The following is a 22,442-nucleotide window of genomic DNA, read 5'->3' on the forward strand; positions in this document are numbered from 1 at the left end:
ACATATTTGAGATAAAACCAGTGCTGTTTCTGGAGGGCAATCATCCCTCAGGCACTTTTTGGTCTAGCTTTTTACATCCTATAAAAAGCAGAAATCCATATAGGAATGCAAATTATTTACAACTGTCTATTAGTATGCATGGCATAACATTCAGTGCTGCTACAGGAATTGTGGCAGCTCTGGGCTTGTGCCTGTCTGCCTTGCTCTGCCATGACACACATGCATGGGTGAGCCCTCCTTGGAGTCATGGGATCAATCACGTGAGGGTGGATCTGAAACCCTCAAGAGCCAAAGTCTGCCGGGATGATTGGACAGGGGGTGTCTGAGAGGTAGGCAGTGAAATTCCAAGCAGGCTGCTCCTGCTTGCTGCTGTTTCCATGGAAACAGGGGAAAGGCGAGAGGAAACACATCCCCAGCCTCTTTTGAAGATGAGCTTCTTCAGCAGCACCTCCAGCCATCACATCTATCCCCATAAGAAGCAGGGGTTGGCAATTCCCCTCGGATGCATCTCCTTGTGTGAGACCATCAGGCCTATACACTGCTCCTTCCTCATCCCAGGCAATAGTGGACAACAGCATGCCAACCATTGCAAGGCTGAGCCTCAGAGCTCAGGAAAAGAGAAGTTTCCAGCAAATTCTCCAGCTTATGCTTCTCCCCACTTTGGGTCTGGGGAACCACCTGCAGAAATACCTGATTTCCTGACTATCAAGGAAGCTGGGCTGTACCTGCAATATCCAGACCCTGAAAAGTATGGACCCTTCCCAAACTCTGTGTGTGTCCCCAGTTTAGATCGAGGGTCTGAAGTGACTTTTCCACTCATCCCTGTAACTAAGCAGGTTAGCTCTGTGGAGAAATAAACTGCAGTTTGCCCTGCAACAGCTAGCTGAGAACCTTTGGGCTCGGGGCAGATCACAGCAGGGAAGATCCTGGCCAACCTAAGCTATTCCCTGAGTGCCAGCATTAGCACTGCTTGTCTACTACTACCCCACTTCTCCGGACCAGCCGGGGTGCCCACAGACTAGAAAAAACAGACAGGGCACATGCAAAGTGCTCCTGGTTCTTCCGCTTCATCCCGAGGGAAGGAAAACCCACGGAATCCCTCACCTCTCCATCAGCTGTCCAGCTGGGACCGAAGCCAGCCTGACGACCCCTCGGCGAGGCTGAGAGCTGGAGCTTTCCCCGACAGCCCCGGGCGGCCGCTCCGCTCCCAGTGGGGCTCGGGAGAGGCGGCTGCACCGGGCTCCTTCTCTCCCTCTCTACTGCCGGCCGGCGCCTCAAGGTCACCCACCGCTCCGCTCGGGCGGCCGCGGATCCTGCCGTGCCCCCATCCCCATCCCATCACCGTGCCGTTCCCCCCGCCTCCGCCGCGGCCCTCCCACAGTGGCTCTGCCCGCCCTCCGCCGCGTGTAGCGGCGCTGCGCTGCGGCGGGGCCGGGGCCGGGGCCGGCGGGCGGCCAGCGCTGCCGCCGAGCCGCGGCTGGGGGCGATGCCTCCGCGCCGCCCGCCCGCCGCGCCGCCCCGCCGCCCGCCCGGCGACCGGCGAGGCAGCGCCCGGCGGCGGGCGGGATAATGCAGCTGCCCGGCCCGCAGGCACCGCCAGCGGGGCGCCCCCGCCGCCATGTCCCCCCCGGCCTCGGCGGCCGCCGCCAGCGAGGGAGGCAGCAGCACGCCGGTGCCTCCGGAGGAGGAGGCGGAGGGGGCCAGAGAGGAGGTGAGGAGAGCGGCCGCCCCCCGCCCGGGGCGGCCCCCTACCCCCCTCCCTCCCCGCCCGCTTTGCATGGCGCGTTCACTGACCGCCTCGCCGCGGGCCGGGCCGGGCTGGGCTTTGCCCGCGCAGGCACGGACCCGCTCGCTGGGAGCCCCTCTCGCCCCCCTCCGGCCCCGGGGATGCGATGCGGGGCGGGGGGGGGAGGGGGAAGGCGAGGATGCCCACCCTGGTCGGTCCCCGCCACCGATGGGCTGCCCCAGCGCACCTCTTCTCCAGCGCTCGTCCGTCACCTGCGGATCGCCGCGGAGCCTCCGGGGCTGGCAGGGAAGCAGCAGCCAGCGCCGTCCGGAGCGGGGGCCGGGGCTGGAGTGGCCGGGATGGAGGAGGAAGGGAAAAAAATCACGAACGTGAAGCGCGGGGCACCGTTTGGGCTTACTGCCACGGGCTGAGCTTGTTATGCCTGGGAGAAGTGGACGTGGAGACCCCTTCCTTGCTGTGCGCTGGCTTCTGGGGGCATCCAGGATGTGGCACAGCTGCCTGGGTCACTGTGAGGGAAGACGCGGTGGGCAGCAGTGTAGAGGGCTTGGGGACATGGCAAAGCCAGGGTCTGTTGCTGGTGGCTGCTCCCAGCTAGAGATTGGCTGGGGAAAGTGGAAGGTGCAGACTGGGGCAGGCCAGGTACCAGCACAGCCTTGCCTCCAGGTGTGCTGCAGTCTCCCTCAGCAGATGACTTTTCTGGAGTCCAGGCAGCAGATGCCAGAAAGGGTCAAGAGCGGAGTGCCCTGTGCCTCGGGAGCACTACTGGGAGGCAAGTGTGCCATTGTCTGCCTCCACAGATCCTGCTTGAAGCTTTGGGCTTCCTAAGAAGAGCGAAGACAACTGCACCGACTGGTGAGACTCGCTTTATGCCATGGGGCTGCTGACCCATGGAGAGCAACCAGGCAGTGTAGGAAGGGCAGCGTTCTCCTGCTGTGATGGGCTGTCCTGTCTGGTGAGACCACAGCTCAAAGGGCCGCTTGGAGGGGTACTCAGAAGCTGGTGCATCACTTCCCCTTCTGCTGTTGTGGCGCTGTAGTTTGTGAGTGCTGTATAATCCTGGTATTCTCTGTCTCCTTGGCTTGGGCAGAACATGAGTGCCCATGCACAGTTATTCTATATATACAGACTTATATTTAGATATAAATAATTGCAGGAGAGGAATGCTGAAGTTCAAGGACTGGGAAGCTGTACAAATACTGTATATTCTGCCCTTTGTCTGTTCCTCTCCTACTGCCTGCATTTGACAGCTCCTGATGACCTGATCCCAGCTCTTCAAGCAGATCCTGACGAGGGTAGCTAAACTGTGAGGCACTTTTTTAACATGAGGATATGCTTGTGCCATGCTGTGATGTGGTCTCTTACTGCCTGTGCTCTGGCAGTGCTGGTTGTACTTTCAAAACAGCACAGAATTTTCAGAACCAGTTTGGGTGGAAGAAGTGTAGCAGGGGCAGCGCCCGGACGAGTTTCCGTCACCTACAGTGCCCCCTGGCTTGCAGGGATTATAAAATTGTAAGATTGCCTGGGTGGATAAGATTTTCAGTAGTAGCTAGCAATTAGGGTGTCAATATAATACTCCATGGGAGCAAGCAGAAAGGCTGTAGTTCATGACCTGCTCTGTTTAGACTAAGGGCATCCTCCTTGTGGCCAGAAGCTATCAGACTTGAATGAAACAACTGGTGGAGGAGAGAAAAGCTGCATCCTCTTGTGATGGTGCCATACTTGCTTGTGTCTCATCTGATGCAATGAGGAGAGACTTTAGTGGCGAGCTTGGATTCATGGAACCTACCTAGTGCAATCCTCTTGTCTTCAGAACTATCAGCAGGGAAGAATGTTCCTCCTCCCCTCTAGTGCCTATATAACACCATACAGGTTGTGCAATGTCCTCATTTCCGTCAGAACCAACTGCTGATGCCAGCATTGCTGAGTGCCCCTGCAGTGTGGCTGAATCCCACATGTCAGGGTCCATTGGCCAGGGTGAGTGGGAAGCCAGAGGAGATGTCTGGAAAGTGGCAAATATGCCCTGTTCTGTTTGAAGGTGCCTCATCTTGATATCTCAGGTTGCTGTATCTGGGAGCCAGGGAGGGCTTCATGTGCTTCTCAGCTTGTCCCAGCAAGGCAAGTAGCAAGAGCTACTAACCAGAGCTGACTGAGCCCTTGTTCCATCTTGGCATCACATGCCTACACCCACATTCAGTGGTGGTGAATTGAATTTCACTCAATGCATGCTTGGAGGATGGGAGACTCCAAGGGACAATCTCTTTAGCCTGGGAACATGCAAAAACATGTCCTTGTCCTGATGCTCAGGTGGGATCTGATGGAAGGAACCAGTCCTCTTCCAAGAGGTTGTGTAAAATGGTACCACTGCAGGAGCTGACTGCTGGCAGGATTCTCTGGCTTGTCAATGCTCAGCCTTCTTCTGTTCTCTGCAGTTGGCAACACTGCCAGCCTGGGACTGAGCCACCTCTTTCTTGTAGGCAGGTAGTTCCTGGGCTGTAGGCATGGGGTGTGTGGTGTGGGTATTTGCTGGGACCATCCTGGCCAGAAGTTGCCAATGTTTGTCCAGAGCCTTGGAAGACAGTGGTAATTCCTAGAAATGACTGGATCCTTCCTACCTCCCTTTTTTCTGGGGATTTGAGGTTAAAGGGATCAGGGTTTATTAATTTCTTGCATGATGTAAGTGAATCCTGGGGCAGAGCCATGGAAACTGATGCTCAGGAGTCCCTCTGGAATCCCCTGCAAGCTGCTGCCACCACCTGACACTCAGGAGCTACCTGGGCCTTCAGGCTGCTTCTCTGGGACCTTTTTTTGATTGTTTTTTTCAGCCCTCTAGAGGGCTGTCTCTAGGACACCTAACCCTCTGAACCCCAGGCCGTCTTGGAAAATAAGGGTTTAGTGTTCTGGAGGTAAAGTGGAGATTTCACAGAGGTCTCTGCAGGAAGAGGCGGGTGAGAGGCATGGGAGGTAATGGCATGGAAACAATCACTAAAGAAGGAGACAGTGGATGGGACCAGGGCCAGGCTGTTACAGGGTGTAGCTTGAAGGACTTGAAGAGTTTTAGTATTCAAAGCTGCAGGGTCAAGGTTGTAGGGGTGATTAAGGGATTTTGACCCATGTGCTTGGCCACTGAGGTGCTGGGCATGTTTGTCCCATTGAGGCTGTTTTTTTAGAAGAGGATTCCCCCAGATCTCAAAGGAGTTTAGCGCAATCAGTGATGGGGGTCCCCTCTTCTACTGCCTCTGCCCTGTGCATTGTGGGCGTCTGTCACTGTCGGCCACGAAATGATTCACACAGACTCAGCTCGAAGTGTGATGACAGAAGAAGCACGTTTATTCTGTCCTTTCAATATTTATGGATTTTCGACCACGACCAGGGATTGGATAGTCAGGTTACCACGTTCCAAACCACACTGGCCGTGAGAGACGTCCTTCAAAAGGCATATCTTTAATAGAATGTATAAACACCTATGTTTATAGTTACTTTCCTGGGAAAGTGGCTAGAAATTATGAAAAAAATATCAAAAGGTCTGATTCTCAGGGCGACAGGAATCCCCTTTCCCTTCACGGCTGCTTGTGAGTCATCACCTCCCTCCCCATGCATCCCGAGTAGCAACTGCAAGTGTGGGCCTACTTCAGGGGCTATGTCAGAGGCCAGAGCCATGCAGGAGGGTGGGGAGGCCCAAGCAGCAGCCTACCCCTTGCCTTTCCCGAGATGTGTCTCAGTTAGCGCCTGCCGAGGGTTGCTCCATGCGTTCTACAAGGTGAACTGAAGTACAGAAAAGGGAGCTGGTTGGGATCCCACAGCAGGTTCGGCTGAGCTATGGCCAGCCTTGCCCCCTAGCACTGCAGAGATGTTTCAGTGCACCTGCAATAGCAGATTTGCTTACCACTGTCCAGTGCTGGAGCCTGAGCACTGAGGGAGGTTCCCGATGGTGGAGGGAAACCCTGTTTGCACTGAAGTAGGGCAAGTCTTTTGCCTCGTTCCATCAGACTGCAGCAGGCAGATGACAATGGCATTTATATCAGTGTCTGCTCTCCTCCTAATGACACTGTTCTGAGACAGATTTCTCTTTCCCCAACTTTTTCATCTGCTTGTTTGCTATGCTGGACTTATCCAAGGCTGGTTACGAGCTCAAGGAGACAACCTTATTCAGCTGCTTCTGTAGGGGAATCTGTGGAGCTGGTTGTTTGCTCCTGTGAGCCCTTTGCAGCCTGGGAGAGGAGCAGGGATGCTGCAGTTCCTACTGGGATTAGACTGCATCTGGCTCCTCCTCTGCTGTGGTTGTATCCTGTCACTGGCACTTGATCAGCTTTCAGAAACCCCGCCAGTGCAGCTGAGGTGTATGTGTTTTACCTCAAAAGCCTAGGACAAAGCTGGGTTGTAAACAGTTTACAGCAGGGGTTAGTGTGACCCTGTAAAAGCGCTGCAGTATCTAAATACTGCGTAGTCCTAGGAGGAGACTAATGCATGGACTAGAGCCCTGCTAACACAGTTTCTGGAACCAAGCCCGGGCTGCATCGAGCTCCCTGGCCTGGGTGGGTAACTGCAGTGGGGCTTGCCTACATCTCTGCAGGACGACAGCCAGCATCTCCCTTCTCCTGTGACACAGGCAGTGCAGAATGTGAAGGGCTGGGGAGTGACTATGAGGTGGAATTTGCTTTTCTGAGACAGATGTGTCCAAAAACCTGTCATTCTGGTGCCCCTTCCCCAGCTGGCAAATGAATGAGCTGGATGCTTTGCTTTATTCCTTGTGTTCTGTTTGCAGATCTCCCTCCTAAACAAGGTGCTGTTTCTCAGCATTCACACCCCACAGACACCCCAGGTCTGGCATGTACCACTCCAAAGGCCCTTTTCAGACCCTCCCCATGCTCCTCCTTTGGCTTAGCAGCTCCTTTAGATGCTCACAGTCAGAGCTGCCACTGCCAGGGAAAGCCTGCAACACAGAAGGCAGCAGTGAGAGAGGAAGCCTTTAGCTGCCTGGGTAGTGATAGAGTATTCCAGCAGGGGAGAGCTGTGTTGCAACCAAGCAAAGACAGAGGGGTCTGAGCAGGCTTTTGTAGCTGCAGCATTGACCTCAGGAGGCAGAGCACAGTTCAGGTGGCTCTGCCTTCTGAAATGCCCCTCCTTCTTCTCACTCCTTTTTCTCTTACCTGGGGTTGCCTTCTTGCCTCATGACTGTGAGGCTGCTGCAGTGGTCAGTTGCACTGGGAAGACTGGGCTGCACATGTGTCCATGCACTGTCCACATGTCCACTGTCAGCAGAGCCACCCTGCACCTCTCTGAGTTGCCTGCAGACCAGCACCACCCCACCTGACATCCCTGGGTTCTGCCTGTCTCTCAGCTAGTGGCTTCAAAGAGGGGAGCTCAGCATTACTGATACCTGGGACTGCCAGTGGGATATACCACCATTCCCCTTGCCAACAGTGGTTTCTTTGAATGTGCCACCTGCTCTGGTCATCATGGGCTGGCTGTTAGGGTGGGCAGGCAGGGGAGCTCCGTGCCTCTAGGAGAAAAACCTCAGTTGGAGATTTGGGCAGGATCCAGCCCTGCTGAGTGCAGTGACAGAAGTCCCCCTGGCGATTGTGACAAGGGCGGGTAGGAAAGATTGGCCTGTGGGACTCTAGAGCACCAAGCCAGGAATAAGGGGTTCTTCAGTAGAGCAAGATTAATTTCTTAAATGAAAGAAGAAGCCCAGAGCTGTCCCTAGACCCTAGTGGCCTTGTGACCTCTGGTTCTTGCTTTAATTTTCCTTTTCATGCCAGAGTGAAAGTGCCCTTCTTGCTTTCCAAAAGTGTGAACCCATTCAGGTTTTTGGGATTCCTGGATGAGAGATCTCTCCAGCCCAGCATGCTCAGAAGCAGAGAAAAATTAAGCCAGGCTTGGACTGCAGTGCTGTGAGCAGTTTCATTACAGCTGGCGTTGTCCCCTACCATGGTAGAGGTGAGCTCAGGAGCTCGCTGCTGCCTGCAGGTGCAGAGGGAGAGCAAAGCTTGAAGCCTGAGTGAGTTTTGTGCATCTGCACAAGGCTGGGGTTCTTGGCCCCCTCTATCAGGTTGCACCTTTGGAGATTGTTGGTTGAAATCTTCTGTATAAAAAAGCAAATAGTTACTTTGCCTGTTCTTTGGGTGGAATGATGTCAGATGACAAAGCTTGATCAATACTTGAGACTTCAGAATGCTGCAGAGTGACAGAGGTTTCCTTAACCGAAATTTTTCATGGGTTTGTGTGAAACCCTGCACTGTTCTATGGTAAAGGCCCCAGTGCAATCCTTTTAAAAAGTTCTGTTGCTGAAGTTCTGCCTTCTCCTCACCATGAAAGACCTAAGAGCAGTTTTTTCAGAAATATGGGCTGTCACAGCTGAATCTGAGTGCAAGCAGGCATGTTTGCCAGCAGCTGTGAGTGGCCTCTTGCCCTCCTTACTGCTGCAGGTTGCTAGGATGCTCCTCCCTTCCAGCCTGAACACTTTTTAGGATGTTACTCCATATTTCTCTCCTACCAGAGGTGGCCACATTTCAATCGTGGAAAAGTACTTTCTCATTGGTGTGGTTTATAAAGCACTTGAGAAGCACTTCAGAGCTCCTTAGGCTGCCAGGTGTTGTAGTGGGAATTGTCATTACCCAACACAGATCTTCCCAGCTGCAGAAGGTCTCTTTCTCCATCTTACAGGCACACCAGGCAGCTTGTGCCACCCTGGTGGAAAAATTGGAATGTTGCTGTTGGTTGTTACTGGGAAGAGGGGAGAGACTCGTGTGCAGTGAGATGAGCGGTGGTGAGGGGTTCAGGTGGGATGATATCAGAGCTGCCTGTGCTGATGGGGTGGGTGCAAAAGCTGAGGAATGTGGAGAAAGTCACCCAGACTCTTACTTCATGCTCCAATAGCACTTCCTGGGAAGTGGCAATGGTAGGGGTTGCTCCCTGTTGAAAAAGGGGAATGCTTGGCTGACAATTGTCCTTTCCCACTCTACCCCATGTTCAGCCGGGCTCTGTCTGTCTCCCAGGGAGGGGCAGAGTGTAACAAAGGGAGGTGAGGGTGACAGTTGCCTGCGCTGCATGACTGCCATCCTATAAGAGATCCCAGCCTCTGCTCTGCCTGATGAGGCCAGGAGCCCCATGGCATCTGCTGTTTTGTCTCTGTTCGCAGAGCTATAGGTACCTGTTCCCCTGCCACTGCAGCCTACTGATTCCTCTCTTGTTTTCTCTCTCCTTCTCCCTGGTCCCCCGGAGCAGCAGCGGCCAGTGAAGCAGTCTCTCAGCAAGTCCCTGTGCCGAGAGTCCCACTGGAAATGCCTGCTGCTGTCCCTCCTCATGTATGGCTGCATGGGAGCCATGACCTGGTGCCACGTCACCAAGGTGACCCGGCTGACCTTCGACAGCGCTTACAAGGGCAAGTCCATGATGTACCATGACAGCCCCTGTTCCAATGGCTATGTCTACATCCCCTTGGCTTTCCTAGTGATGCTCTATGTGGTGTACCTGGTGGAGTGCTGGCACTGCTACACACGCAACGAGCTGCAGTACAAAGTAGATGTGGAGAGTGTGCATGAACGTGTGCAGCGGATGCAGCAGGCGACCCCGTGCATCTGGTGGAAGGCCATCAGCTACCACTACGTCCGCAGGACCCGGCAAGTTACCCGCTACCGCAACGGGGACGCCTACACCACCACCCAAGTGTACCATGAACGGGTCAACACCCACGTGGCAGAGGCTGAGTTTGATTATTCCAACTGTGGAGTTAAGGACATCTCCAAGGACCTCATTGACCTGGAGAGCTACCCAGCCACACGGCTCCGCTTCACCAAGTGTTTCAGCTTTGCCAATGTGGAGTCTGAGAACTCCTATCTGACCCAGCGGGCTCGCTTCTTCACAGAGAACGAGGGCCTAGACGACTACATGGAGGCCAGGGAGGGGATGCATCTCAAAAATGTGGACTTCAAGGAATACATGGTGGCCTTTTCCGACCCAGACAACCTGCCTTGGTATGTATCTCACTATGTCTTCTGGGTGGCAGCTTTGCTGACCCTATCCTGGCCTCTGCGGGTACTAAATGAGTACCGCACCTCCTATGTCCATTACCATGTGGAAAAACTCTTTGGGTTCGACTACGTGGCAGTGACACCGGCCGAGGAGCGCTCCTTCTGCCGGAGAATGCCCCGTGTCAACACAGTGGACAGCACCGAGCTGGAGTGGCACATACGATCCAACCAGCAGCTGGTGCCCAGCTACTCGGAAGCAGTCCTGATGGACTTGGTGGGGCTCTCCGGCTGCACCAACTACTCTGCTTGCCGCTACAGTGGCTACCGGCAGAACTGCGAACGGTGCCACAGGACTATAAGCAGCTCCTCCATCTTCTCCCGTAGTGCTCTGAGCATCTGCAATGGCAGTCCCAGGATTCCCTTCAGCAGCAGCCGCTTCTCCTTGGGCCGCTTGTACGGCTCACGACGCAGCTGCCTCTGGCAGAGCCGGAGTGGCAGCCTGAACGAGCAGAGCTGCCCTACTGAGCAGACACGCCTCTCCAGCCAGGTGACTGTGGAGGAGGAAGACCCCCCTCCTTATCAGGATGCCCTCTACTTTCCTGTCCTCATTGTACACCGCAATGAAGGCTGCCTGAACCACGACCACCGTCACCTCCATCGCAATGGGTCCTGCGTGGAGACCTCACTGTGAAAGCAGAAGGCGGTGAGATCTCATTGTCTGTTGCCTGGCCCAAGCCAGCACAGGATTTGGGGAGAGGAGCACAAGGGGGAAAGCCTAGGAGGACATCAGGATGGAGTGGGCATGGCATCCTTGTCTGGCAGCCAGCAAAATCTTCCCCCGCTGTGGTTCTGACCTCCCAGAGGGGTGAATACTGATGCTCCCCCTGACATGGCACAGAACTCTAGACCAATCACCACATGCAAAAAAAAAAAAAAAATTCAACCAAACCAACCGCAAAACCATAATTCATGGTATTGAGACCCAAAGAGGGGAATAAAACGACAGGCCTGATGCAGGCAGGGGGTGGCTTTGGCTCCCAGCCTGGCTCCAGGCTGGCATGTGCTCCAAGGGACCAGCAGCAGCCAAAAAGCACCCTGCTGCACCTCTGCCCAACCTGCTTCTGACACTGGAGTGAGACCGCTCACAGGGTGGAGGAGAACAAGCCCCTGGGAGCGGGGTGTTGCTGCCTGTGACAGAAGGTTATGGGTACACTAGTACTCTAGTGCTGAGTGGCAGGTTAGAGCAAAGGCTGAAAGCCGCGAGTCCACCTCTTCCCCTTCCCCCTTGACCATTCCCCACCCTCCCCACTTTTTTTTTAGACCATGCTCCGACTGTTACTTTGTTCTCACTGCTGGGAATGGCATTTCCTCCAGAGGATCCCAGGCTCAGCTCCTTAGGAAGCTTCGGTGTGCCAGCTGTGAGTCAGCATCTGCTTGGTAAAGAGTTTTCTGTTTGGGCATGCAGCACCAAGGAAGGGATGAATGTGCAAATCCAGATGGAGCAGAGATCTGCAGCGCTACTGATGTGTTTGCTGGAGGAGGGCTCAGCTGGAAAGAGAAAATGGGAGGCCCCTGGTGAGCTGGGGAAAGAGAAGAGGATGGCACTGGGACAGACATCTTGGTATCAGGTGGCACGTCAAGTGGTTGGGGACCCTTCCTGGCTTTGAAGTGAGTCCTGATTGGTTCAGCCAAGTATCAAGGAAATCTCTGGTAGCTTCAGCTGCAGTTCACCTATTGATAATGGAGCAGCAGGTTGGTGCATGTCTGCACGAGTGAATTTTGCATAAGATTCAGCTGGGCTCTGGCTGTGGACTCTGAGCTGCAGGCTCCTGGAAGCCTCATTTAGGCACAGAGCTCTGAGGGGATAGGAGGGACAAATCCAAAAGCATGCTGGAGCATTGGGAACTTCGGCTGGGGAAAGGAAGATCAAAAGGATTCTGTTTCTGTGGGGCCCCATTATTGATGCTGGACCAGTGCAGGAGACATCTGCCAGGAGGGATGCTCTGCAGAACAGAGGCCAGGGATACCGTAGAGGAGAACCTGATTAAAACTAAATGTTTTGCATGGCAGAGGTGTTTGGAGGGAGGTATCAGGCTGTGAGAAGTGAGGTGACTTGTGTGTAGCTCATTAGCTACTGGGCTCTTCTGCCTTGCTCTTGTCAAGGCAGGTCGCTCTGAGCTTTGTGCTACCCCTTCTACCCTGCTGGAAAGGATCTCAGTGATACTGGGTAAAGATCCTTCATGTCACTGAAGCTGCAACAGTGTTTGCAGCATGCAGACACCCACCTTTTCCACTTCCAGCAACACATCCCCAGATCTCTTGTGTCTGTTCTCAAAAAAGCTGTCTCCTTTTCAGTCAGCCCTTCGGGGAGTACATGCCAAATCAGCCAGTGATTTCTGGCTCCATGAGTCCACTTGAGTCCAGACAGCACTACTTCTCAGTTTCACCCTCCTTCCCTCATCAGCTGTGGTGAAAAAAAGCTAAGAACAGCATATCTTGGGTGACAAGGGCAAATCCACTGGCACCTAGGCATTTGTGCTTGGTGTCTGCCTCCCCATCTGCTGCAGAAGGTCAAACAGTGAGGTATTGTATTTAGTCCAGCCATCTTCCTCCTGCCAGGTATTAATGAGGGGTCTGTCTGTCTCTCTCATTGTGCTGCTGTACTGCTTTGCCTCCCAGGTCGTGAGGAGGCTGCAAATGCACCCATGTACCACATTGATCCTCTTTTGAAAGTCATCTTCTGCTGGCAAGCCTGGAGTGGTCAGCACCTGTTGACATTTCATTTCCCCCAGAGCAATCTGTTCTGCTCTTTATGCCCTGCATATCTTGTTTAGTGTCTCTTGCCCTTCGAGTCAGCTTGTCATCCTGGATCTTGGGTGCTAAACTACAAACAACAGTGCTTTGAACAGGAAATCTCTTTAAATCTCACTCTGTTTATGATTCTGTCTTAGCATCTGCCCTTACTTTGACTACCAGAGCTAGATGCTGGCTTAAGGAAGAGAGTACCTTGGAGGACAGAGAAGCATAAGATCTCTGGTATAGGCACATCCCTCTGCATTTTGTTCTCATTATTTTTGGCATAGATTCAGACTGGGCAAAAGCAGCCTTGGGATTTCCTTGCTTAGTAATGACATTTGGCTTGCTGTGCACTAGTGCTTCTCTCTTCAAGGGCCTAATGTAAGCCAAGGCCAATGTGGAGTGTCCTCCTGACTCCAGGGAGATAATGGTGTGTGCTTGTATGTCGCAGTGAATTGAGACAGTGGAGCTGCAATGGGTCATTAGTGAGGAATGAGATCCCTGCTTGTCCTTCCTGACATGTTCTCTTTGAAATCTCCTGCACATTGCTTAAATTAGGCTGTAATGGCTCATATTTCTATCTCCAGCCTCCAAGGTGCCTTGGACAGATGGATTTATCTAAGTTTTGGCAGGCCTTTTAGCTTCCTGGGGCACAGTCTTCACAACAGGGACAGATTAGTAGAGTCTCTGTGCCCCCCAGCTTTTAGCACCTGCAGCAGAGTTTCAGGCACCTGTCCTCAGCTCTTTCTGGACCTTTGCTTGAGAATGCCTTGCATTCTTCCTCTAGCCCCATTTTCACCTATGAAATCTTATTCTGGAGGTGGTCTATCCAGGTGGACAGGGGATCTTCTATCCAGGTGATCTTCAAGGCATGGCTGCTCTTCTGACCCACAGGATCCATACAGTCTTCCTGTTGCTGAACACCTTCCCCATGTACATGGTGCCAGCTGCAGCCAGGTCCCAGCTGTAGTCCCAGTGCTACTGTCTGTGGCTGGTCTAGACCCACAGCACCCTGAGAAGTGGGACCTCTCTAGTCAGTGTTCCCCACTGCATGCCAGGATTTCTCACAGATCCCATCCCTCATATTCTTGGCCCTGCTACCCAAATGCACCTGGTAGAACTGCCCCCCTCATTCATCCGATTCCATTCTCCCAAGGGTGGAGACATGCCTAAGGTTCAGGAAAGGGGGATGGTGCACTTGTACATGGTAGGGGAGCAGGACTGGACAACAGGGACAGGAACTGCCTGGTGGCTTGACAGAGAAGTATGTGGAGCTGAAGATGAGAAACTGGAACTGGGGTTCATCCTGGCATGTCTAGTCAGGCAGGAAAGCGCAGAAAACTGGGCTCTTCCTTCCATCTCCTGGCATGGGACACTGTCAGCAAAGAGGGTTTCCTCCTGAGTGTTGGTGAGAGACCGCAGTGCCCTGAGCCAAGGACAACTGCTATAACTCTCCTTATGTCTCATATTACAAGCACAGATACCCAGAGATGGCCTGTCCCTGTTCTGGCACATGGCCAGAACATGGTGGCGTGGTCCCATCTCCTGGCACATACACATCACCCACCACAGCTCTGGGCTGTGCAGCAGTCAGGTGTCTGCTCTTCCTGAGACTTGTGTCTGCTCTCTGTCGTATTCATGTTGGTGATGACGATTCCTTTGGCAGGTCATTTGATGGCCCAATCTGCTCCTCTCAGGATAACCTTCTCCCTTATACCTGAGGTCTCCCTGCTGTATCTTAATCCCATTACTTCTCCTCTGTTGACTGGTGAGTCTAATTGTTTCTGTTCTTTTTTCTCATAGCCTTCCTGACACAAGTAGGCCTGTTTTCTGTAGCCTTCTCTTCCACCAATCCCAAAGTCTTGACCTCACTTGCTAGACCCTGGTTTGAGTGGTGGTGCAGAAGTTTTCACTGTGTAGCAAGTATGTCACTCTCTCTCTAAGCCTAGCCTGGGAAAGAGGGCCAAAGGTGCAAACAGTGCCTTGGTCTGTCAGGGTGGCTGTGTCCTTGTTTCTGGTGCAGATCTCTTCAAAGTGAGCGGAGCATACAGCTGGCCGCTTACACAAGGAAAGCAGTACAGTACACATCACCCTCTGGGAAGATCAAAGCTGGCTTCTTGTCAGTGTGATGGGGGCAATAACTAGGAGGATCTCTGCAGTCGGATGGCTTTGGTTTTAATCATACATGATTCAAACATTGCAGTTTTCCATGGGCTGAGAGTCAGTCTCAGCATTGCACTTCGCAGCAGACTTTCCTCATACACCAGAAGGAAGGAGGCAGGAATGCTACCAGCTCCTCTTTGTGGCCCTTCATGGTGCTAATGCAACCCAGAAGAGGGCTAGTCGTTTTTGCTGCAAGGCTGGAGAATTAGTTTGGGCTATTTGGTGTTTCCCATTGCTGTCAATGTACTTGTCAGGTACTTAAAAGCTCTCCAGCTTTTCTGAACTGGAGAAAAAGAGAGAAGTGTGTGAGAAGCTCTGGATTAGCTGATCATCAAGACGCATCACCAGACATTTATCTATCTTTCAGCACAGTGTAAGCTTCCCACATAATGTCTAGCACCTCGCTTGTGCAGAACCAGTCGATGACACCAATGAGCCAAGTGGTGTCTTCTTTGAGCCCTCTGTCTCACTCCACACCAAGGAGAGAGGTTTCAAAGAGGGCTGTCAGGGTAAACAGCTGTAGGGGCGTTCATTAGGATGGGGAGAGGGAATCTGAGCCTATGGCCAAGGCCAGGCCTTCCAGGCAAATATGCATTATTAAGGCTGGGGAAGTATCTGTTCATCTATTGTCGAACAAATGCACCCTCTTCCTTTCTCCCATAAATTGCACATTAGAGATCCAGCTGGTCCCTTTTTGTTGTCTCTTGACTCAAGAGGCTGCAGAGTTGTTTAACAACTGATGGATGCCCATGCAGGAAAAGATTTATTAAATGGAAGTTTAAGAAAGTTAGATAGCATCTGATGCCAGTAAAACAGCACCTGCTGATTAGCAGGTGGGATGAATAACACCTTTTAAGCTCTCCTTCCAGCCTTTCCAGCTACAGCTTCGGCACTGCTATCTCATGTCACCAGGGTGCTGCCATTATCGGGGTGCAGACTTGGCTGCAGTGCGCTCCTACTCTGCTGCAGTCCCTGTAGGGGCTGGGTTTGAAATGCTACACCACCACCAAGACGGTGTGTTACCAAAGAGCTGTAAGTCTCAAGCTGGGATATGTCCTTCTGACCATGTTTCATTCATATTGAGTGTTTAGAATAAAGTCTATAGGAATATGATCTGGATCCAGGTAATGTCAGAAATGAAACACAGTGATAGCTCTATCTGGTGCTGCTGCCCCCTGTGATGCACTTGGGCCTACACTCTCCACTGAGCCAGGTATGCATGGGGACCAAAGGTTGGTTCAATGGACCTGGGACCCTAGTGGGGACTTGGGGCTGGGCCTGCCTCGGGCTGTTTTCCCTGTGGGCATTCTGGAAAAAGTGGGAAGGGGTCATAGTCACACTTCAGGTAGAAATTAATGGGCTATGTTCATTTCTAGTGTGATTTTACTTTGAAGCCACTGGTACTATACTAATGTGAGGTTGACTTAGCAGCTCCTCAGAGGGGTCTGTCCTTGAGTCCAGAAAAACTGATCTGTCACAGTGTTGCTTTCGTGCATAGATTTTGTGTTGGGACTTGGCCAACATGAATGAATGTTGAATATCTGTAGTTTCTACAAGCAGTGGGTTGAATTGTTCTGCTCTACTGCCTCTATCACAGCTGCTCTGCCAAGGGGACCATTATGGCCATGGATGTGATCTTGTCAACTCCCTTAAAAGCAAGCTAACAAGCAAATTGACCTCCACAGCACCTCCACAGCACTGGGAGTGGAGCCTTCTCCCACAGGACAATAGCCTTTCTGCCTCTAAGATAAAAGAGGTCTCAAGTACAGAACTTAACCTGCAAGACCCATGCCCTCGTGGCCTGCCCTTCCTCCTTCCCTCCTTACCTCATGTCTGTCTTGGGGGCGGGACAGTTTCCCTGTGGAGTTCAACAAGCTCCTCTTCTGCAGCTCGTAAACAGGTATATCATCCACCTATGCAACTCTTCCAAAAGCTGCCAGATTTTCAGGAGCCCATTACAATGTGCAGCATGGCCATCCAGCACTGAGAATAAGCACAGTGGCTGCTGGAAAGCTAAGTGGGTTTTATTCCTCCCCCATTCCCCAAGAAGACTCTTTTTGTTGGGCCATTTTGTTTGTTCGTTTGTTTGGTTTTTGTAAACTTTGTTTGGGGGAAATGAAGCTTGTGAGAAATTGGTGCCCATCCTGAACCATCTTCCCCAGTCCTTGGAACTCTGTGAATGGATGGATCACCTACTGTGATTATAATTTAGTGGATTTTGTAGAACAAAATAACTTCACCTACAGATGCATGAGGTTCTTTCACTCTCCATCAGCACAAGCTGCTTCTGCAATCCGAGCTACTCACATTAGTGAAAGAAAAAGCCTAGCTAGAATGTGGTGAGATGACGTAGTACTTTGTATCAGTCCCATGGTCCCAATGTCCATTAGCAGCGCTGTCAGCTGCTGTGACATGAATTCAGACTTTGGATGGCAGCCCATGAACCAGCCAGGGTGAAAGTTTGAAAAATCCCAAGCCTGAGTCTATGCACATTTCCAGAAGCGGATGCAGAGGGAGGATCAGCTGAAAGCAGGCATCACCTCCTGCTTGGCCCTGGCAGAAGCCAGTGGGCTCTGTGCTGCACCTGCCCCCCAGGAAGAGCCTGTCCCCAGGGGCTGAGCAGAGGGGAGCGAGAGTAGCACTGTGTCTGATGGAGCAGCACTGCTCAGCTGACTGGGGAAACAGCGGTGACAACTAGACCCCAAAAAACCAGATTTCACTTTGGAAATGCCAATGGCTTTTTCAAACTGAAATGCAACTAGAAGGCCTTAACAGCTGTGAAAAGTATTTCACATTGCTCTGCCTTGCTTTAAAAAAAAAAAAATTGACAAATATGTGGGTTTAAACTCCACTTCTTCCATCTCTGTTATTAATGTGCCATGCTGGTGGAGAAGGAATGCCCAAGGCAGATCAGGATGGTGGCCCTGTGTCTTGGAGGTGTGGGGTAGGTTGATCAGGAGTAGAGGCCAGAGTTTTAAAATCTTTCTTTGCCCCTGCAGGTGTGACATGGCCGTCCACCCAGATGTGGCAGGATGGGGTTCTGCATGCTCATGCACAGCTGGAATATGTGGCCTTGTGGAATGTTGATGTGTTTGTGGATTTTGATGTGGTGACACTCATCCACCCTTGCAGCAAGGGCTTTTCAGGGTGACAGAGCATTGCTTATTCCTCATGAGAGGAAACTCCTGACCTGGTTTCTGTGAGGAGATGGTGTGAAGTGTCACATTTACTGCAGTGAGTGGAAGGCAGCAGGGATAAAAGCATGGAGCAAGCTGTGTTTGAGAACAAGCTAATCTATAAACTGGAGAGCTGCCAGATCTGCTCCCTGGACAACGCTTTCCAGCTCTTCTCACTCTTCCCAAACCCAATGTGCAAACTGTCATTCCTCTGAGTTAGCCAAAGCATTCCCCTTGAACTTGGCAGAGGCCGTACATTTACATCATTTTGGTCCCTTCCCTGCTGGGCGCCATGGGCCAGCCATGAAATAACCAGCAGATGCATGATGACCACAGGCATGCTGGTCGCCAGACCTCACCATACCCTGCCTGTGCACAGCCTTCCAGCAGTGCTCCCTGCCCTGGCATGCCCACTGCTTGCTTGCTTGCTTGCTGCAGAGCAACCACAGCACATCCTGGCATCACTTTGGCATCACTTTGTGCTTTCCCAGAGAATTTCACAGCACTTGTCCTAAGTTAGAAAACAGAAGGCCTTGGTGTTTTGCTGGTCCTGGTGTCCAGACTAGGGAGGAGAGAAGAGGTCAGCTGTTGTGGCAGTGCAGGACCAGGGGACAGCATCATGGTGAAAGCAGCATATCTTGCTGGAGAAGTCTCCAAATACGGGCTCTGCTTCTCAGCTGAGGCTGAGGGCAGCTGACAGAGGACAGAATAGGATGTGAATGCTCAAGCAGGACATGGGAGGAAGAGAGCTGGTTGAGAACAGCTGTAAAAGGCTTTGCAAAGGTGGTGGTTTTTACAGGAGACAAGGCAAAATGGGGCAGGAGGATGCGGTGCTGGAGCAACGGTGCTGCAAGGCAGGGAGAGTGGGGGAGAAATGGAGCAGGGCATTTGATAGAGAGGCTTGGGAGTAGAGTGGGCTTTCAAAGCAACCTGTGCATGCTCTGGCTGAGGAGAAAGGCAAGAGATATTCCTAAGCTGAGGTGCCCAGGCCATGTCTCACTGCATTTTTGGAGCAGCAATGTCGCCTCTGAGCCCAGCACTGACAGCTTGAGCACGTGTCATCAACCACAATGGCTAATGCAGCCACAAGGTGTAAATGTCACTAATGAATAAATTGCCTTGTGCCTTGGAGAGGCTAATCCATCACAGCCAGAGACAGGGATCTGACAAGCCTGGCTATTTCAGGCATACCCTGTAGGGAGGAGGAATGCTTCATTTCTGAGCCATCCCCTCCACCTAGGGAAGCTGATGCAGGGCTTAGCTCTATGCCACTTCCCATCTTCCCAACCACATGAGCTCAGGCTTCATCCCTCTTCACTGCAACTGAAGAAGCACAGAAGGATCTAGATTAGCCAAAAGTGCCCTGTCAGCGGGGTGGTACATGGGGCTAGCTGCTGATTGAGTTTGGAGGGAAGCTGATGGACACATGGCACAGGTGTGTAGGGGTGATGGAATGCAGTGGTGGGTGCCCAGTGATTGGGAGAGCTTGTGTTAGTTGTTGGGGTGTGTTTCAGGCCAGGAGTGCTTGGCACTATGTTTTAGAAGTGTGCTGTTTCCTCCTCAGCCCACTGTGCTATCCCAGAGGTAGTGCACAGGACGCCCATTTTCAGGACCCCCCATGCTGTTGAACCCCAGCCACCAGCACCTCGGCTGACTGTGCAGAGGGCCAGCAGACACCAAATGGGCAGGGACAGCTCAGCCTAGACAAATCCAGCTCCATGGGAGCAAAGGGAGGCAGAACACAGCAACCATTTCTGTGCACAGCCTCTGCTCATCCTTGTGGCAGCCTGTTCCTCCTCCCTAATTTGCTGCTCAAAATTAACCTGCCATCCTGTTCGTGGCATATGCCAGGGTGACACCTTGCAAATCGATGCCTGGGTCTCTGTGAACAGAAACCGCCAGGCTTGGGAAGCTGGCCACTGTCTCCTGCTGCCATGTGTGCTCTGCTCAGAGCAGTGGAAGCTGGGCTTGCCATCTGCTGTGGGAGGGAGCCAGCTGGGTGCCCCTGCTCCAGCCTGATGGGATACCTGCCAGCACAGCCCAAATGCATTCCCCCTCGTGTCATTCCCCCTTGTTTACCTGCCAGCCACCCCTTTTCTCTCACCATCTCTGGCACAGACCCATGGGTGAGGGGATGCTCCTGGCTTGATTCTGCTGAATGCTGCTGATGCTGTGTTGGTGGGTGGTGGCAGTGCCCAAGCTCATTCCCTCCTCCAGAGAGAGGCCCACAAATGATCCCGCCCCACTAAAGCCTGCCATTATCTTGGAGATAGATCTCATGTGAGAGTTAAGGTATCTATGCTGGCCCTGCACTCAGTACAGAGTGATGAGCTAGTTACCTACACTGTGGTAGCCGGACCTGGAGCTGACAAGTAACCCACCAACAGCAGGAATGTTCACACTCCAACAGTCTGCTGTTGCTGTCTGGCCAGAGTGCATGGCATTTGAAATGGTTTCAACCCTTGCAGACTGGCAGAGAGTTGACTGTTGGTTTTGGGTGTTGGCAAGTGGTGCAGGCTTCTTGGTTTGGACTTTGCCTTTTGGCCAAGAGACTGATAGGAGAGAGGGCAAAGAGTTCTCCAGGCAACAGCTACATGTCTGTTGCAGTCCGCAACCTCCAGGATCTCATCCAGGAAGCCGCAGGATTCTGGGGACCAGCATGGAACACCAACGATACAGGTTCCTGGTTCATGAAACCATTTATTCAGCATGGGAACAAACTCAGGTCCAGAACAGAGAGCCCCGAACAGAGGCACAGCAGGGGTTTTTGAGGGACAGAACTCTTGAGGGTTTCCATCTTTGAGGGTGGAGTTCAGGGTCAGGGACCAGTGGAAACACACCAAGGGAGAACCCCCCCAGGGACTCAAACCCAATCAGAACACCTGGGCTGCCCTTCACAAGGGGGTTGGGGTGGGACAATGTTAACTCTTTGTCTCCCCTGAGGCCGCTATTACACATGTCCAGGTATTGCTGCGCATGGCAGCCCAGGAATGGGTTCGAAGGGTGCTTGAGTGATGTTAACAATCTCAACAGTTAGCAGGAAAATGAGTAGTGAATATCCTCGAAAGCAAGTCAGAAGTTTTTCTGGTGATGACATTTTCCCAAGCCCTTTTCTTTCCATCCCTTGTCCTCACTGGCTCTGGTGGCCAATTCCTCATGTGTCTGCTAGCATGTCTGCAGGATCTCATCACTGCCCACCAAGCATGAGCTTTCATTGCACAAGTGGCTGACCAGCTGCAGCCCTGTCCTTGGAGCTACAGGCAGGCTTGCCTAGGACCAGGCCATCCCCATTAAGCCCCCACCCTCGCTGCTGGAGCTGTTGCTTCATCAGCCTGATGCTGATCTGGGACTTTTCTGCTGTTTCTGAACATGAGTTCTCATCTCGTTGAGGTGTGTCATCCAGTGAAAATATTTTGTAAATGCAAATAAAAATAAATAAGTATATTCAATACCTCGGTCTCGAGGATGGGAAACAAGTAGTGGGAGATGCCCTGGTAGGGAGGTTTCACAGCTGCTACTGCTGGTTAGGAATTGTTCTGGACGTAGCCCCTGTAGCATCCATCAATATTTGGGAAGGGAGCTACACAAACCTGTGAGGGCTGTACCCTGTCAGCATCCCTTGTGTGGCCCCTGCTGTCAGGGCAGCCTCACACTCCATCCTTTCTGATCTATATGGGCATGACATGGTGCAGGTAAAGGTCCTGTCATCCAGGGGCCAGTGGCACCATTAGTGTCTGTATCCGTCAGACAGGGCGAGGCAGAAGCGGGTACATGGTGAATACATTCTTTTGTGAACACTGGGAAACGGTTTTTACTTTTCAAATCTGTCAATATGATCTAGCTCTGTCTGTCTCTCTATATATGTACAAACAGTATATCACAATGTTGCCTTTTTTGTTGGAAATATCAAAGATTGTAAACCAAATCAGTGTAATAAAAGTTTCAGATGATTCACTGAGGTGGCTGCCAGCAGTGGGTCTGTGATCACTGGTGTTGGGCAGGGCTGGGAGGTGTTGGAGGCTCCTGCATTGCTGAGGGTGGGAGGGGATGAAACTCAACCCACTTGCTTAATTACCTGACACCTCCTGAGCAAGGTGATCAACAGACCAACTAATTCAAGTATGCGCCTTATCCCATCCTCAGGTGACTACAGCCTGTAGAGCAAAAAGAAGCTGCTCCATTTTGCTCCAAGCCCAAGGAAGCTGCACTGTTTTCAAACTTATGAGCTATGTGGGCCAGCAGTCCTGAAGGGACTCCTCTAGCTTGAAGTTATGCAAAACACAGGTTGCTTTGGACAGATTTGCATGGAAGAGCACTACTAGGTAAGGTAAGCATCTGGTTGTAAAGAATTCACCTGTTGCAAAGCAGGCTAGCACTGATCAAAAGCAGAGCAACCCAAAGCAGGAAACCATGGTGGTGAGATGTCTTGATTTATTGGATTTATTTCTATTTACTTTTCACCACCCATATCTGACTGCAGGCAGATTTTAGTATAAATACAAATAGATTATTGAGCAGAGCAATAGCCAGAAAAAGCTGCTAAGGAACTAGAAACAACATTCCCTCAATCCTTCATGCCTCTCACATCCT

At 52.2% G+C, this 22,442-nt stretch overlaps 1 protein-coding gene across 1 annotated transcript; it reads left to right on the top strand.

Annotated features, from left to right (window-relative positions):
* Positions 1–1,406: 1,406 nt before the first annotated feature.
* TMEM151B (transmembrane protein 151B) lies at positions 1,407–21,810 on the top strand. Its single transcript, XM_058836681.1, has 2 exons — positions 1,407–1,711; positions 8,972–21,810. The coding sequence occupies exons 1-2, from the start codon at positions 1,619–1,621 to the stop codon at positions 10,406–10,408; spliced, it is 1,530 nt and encodes a 509-aa protein (XP_058692664.1). The 5' UTR covers positions 1,407–1,618; the 3' UTR covers positions 10,409–21,810.
* The last annotated feature ends 632 nt before the right edge of the window (positions 21,811–22,442 follow it).

The sequence above is a fragment of the Poecile atricapillus genome, chromosome 3, assembly GCF_030490865.1.
Source record: "Poecile atricapillus isolate bPoeAtr1 chromosome 3, bPoeAtr1.hap1, whole genome shotgun sequence".
NCBI classification, from domain to species: Eukaryota; Metazoa; Chordata; class Aves; order Passeriformes; family Paridae; genus Poecile; species Poecile atricapillus.

Coding starts and splice junctions, on each gene's coding strand:
- TMEM151B (XM_058836681.1), top strand. CDS start 1,619: ATGTCCCCCCCGGCCTCGGCGGCCGCCGCCAGCGAGGGAGGCAGCAGC. Junction 1,712..8,971: donor CGGAGGGGGCCAGAGAGGAG/GTGAGGAGAGCG, acceptor CCCCCGGAGCAG/CAGCGGCCAGTGAAGCAGTC.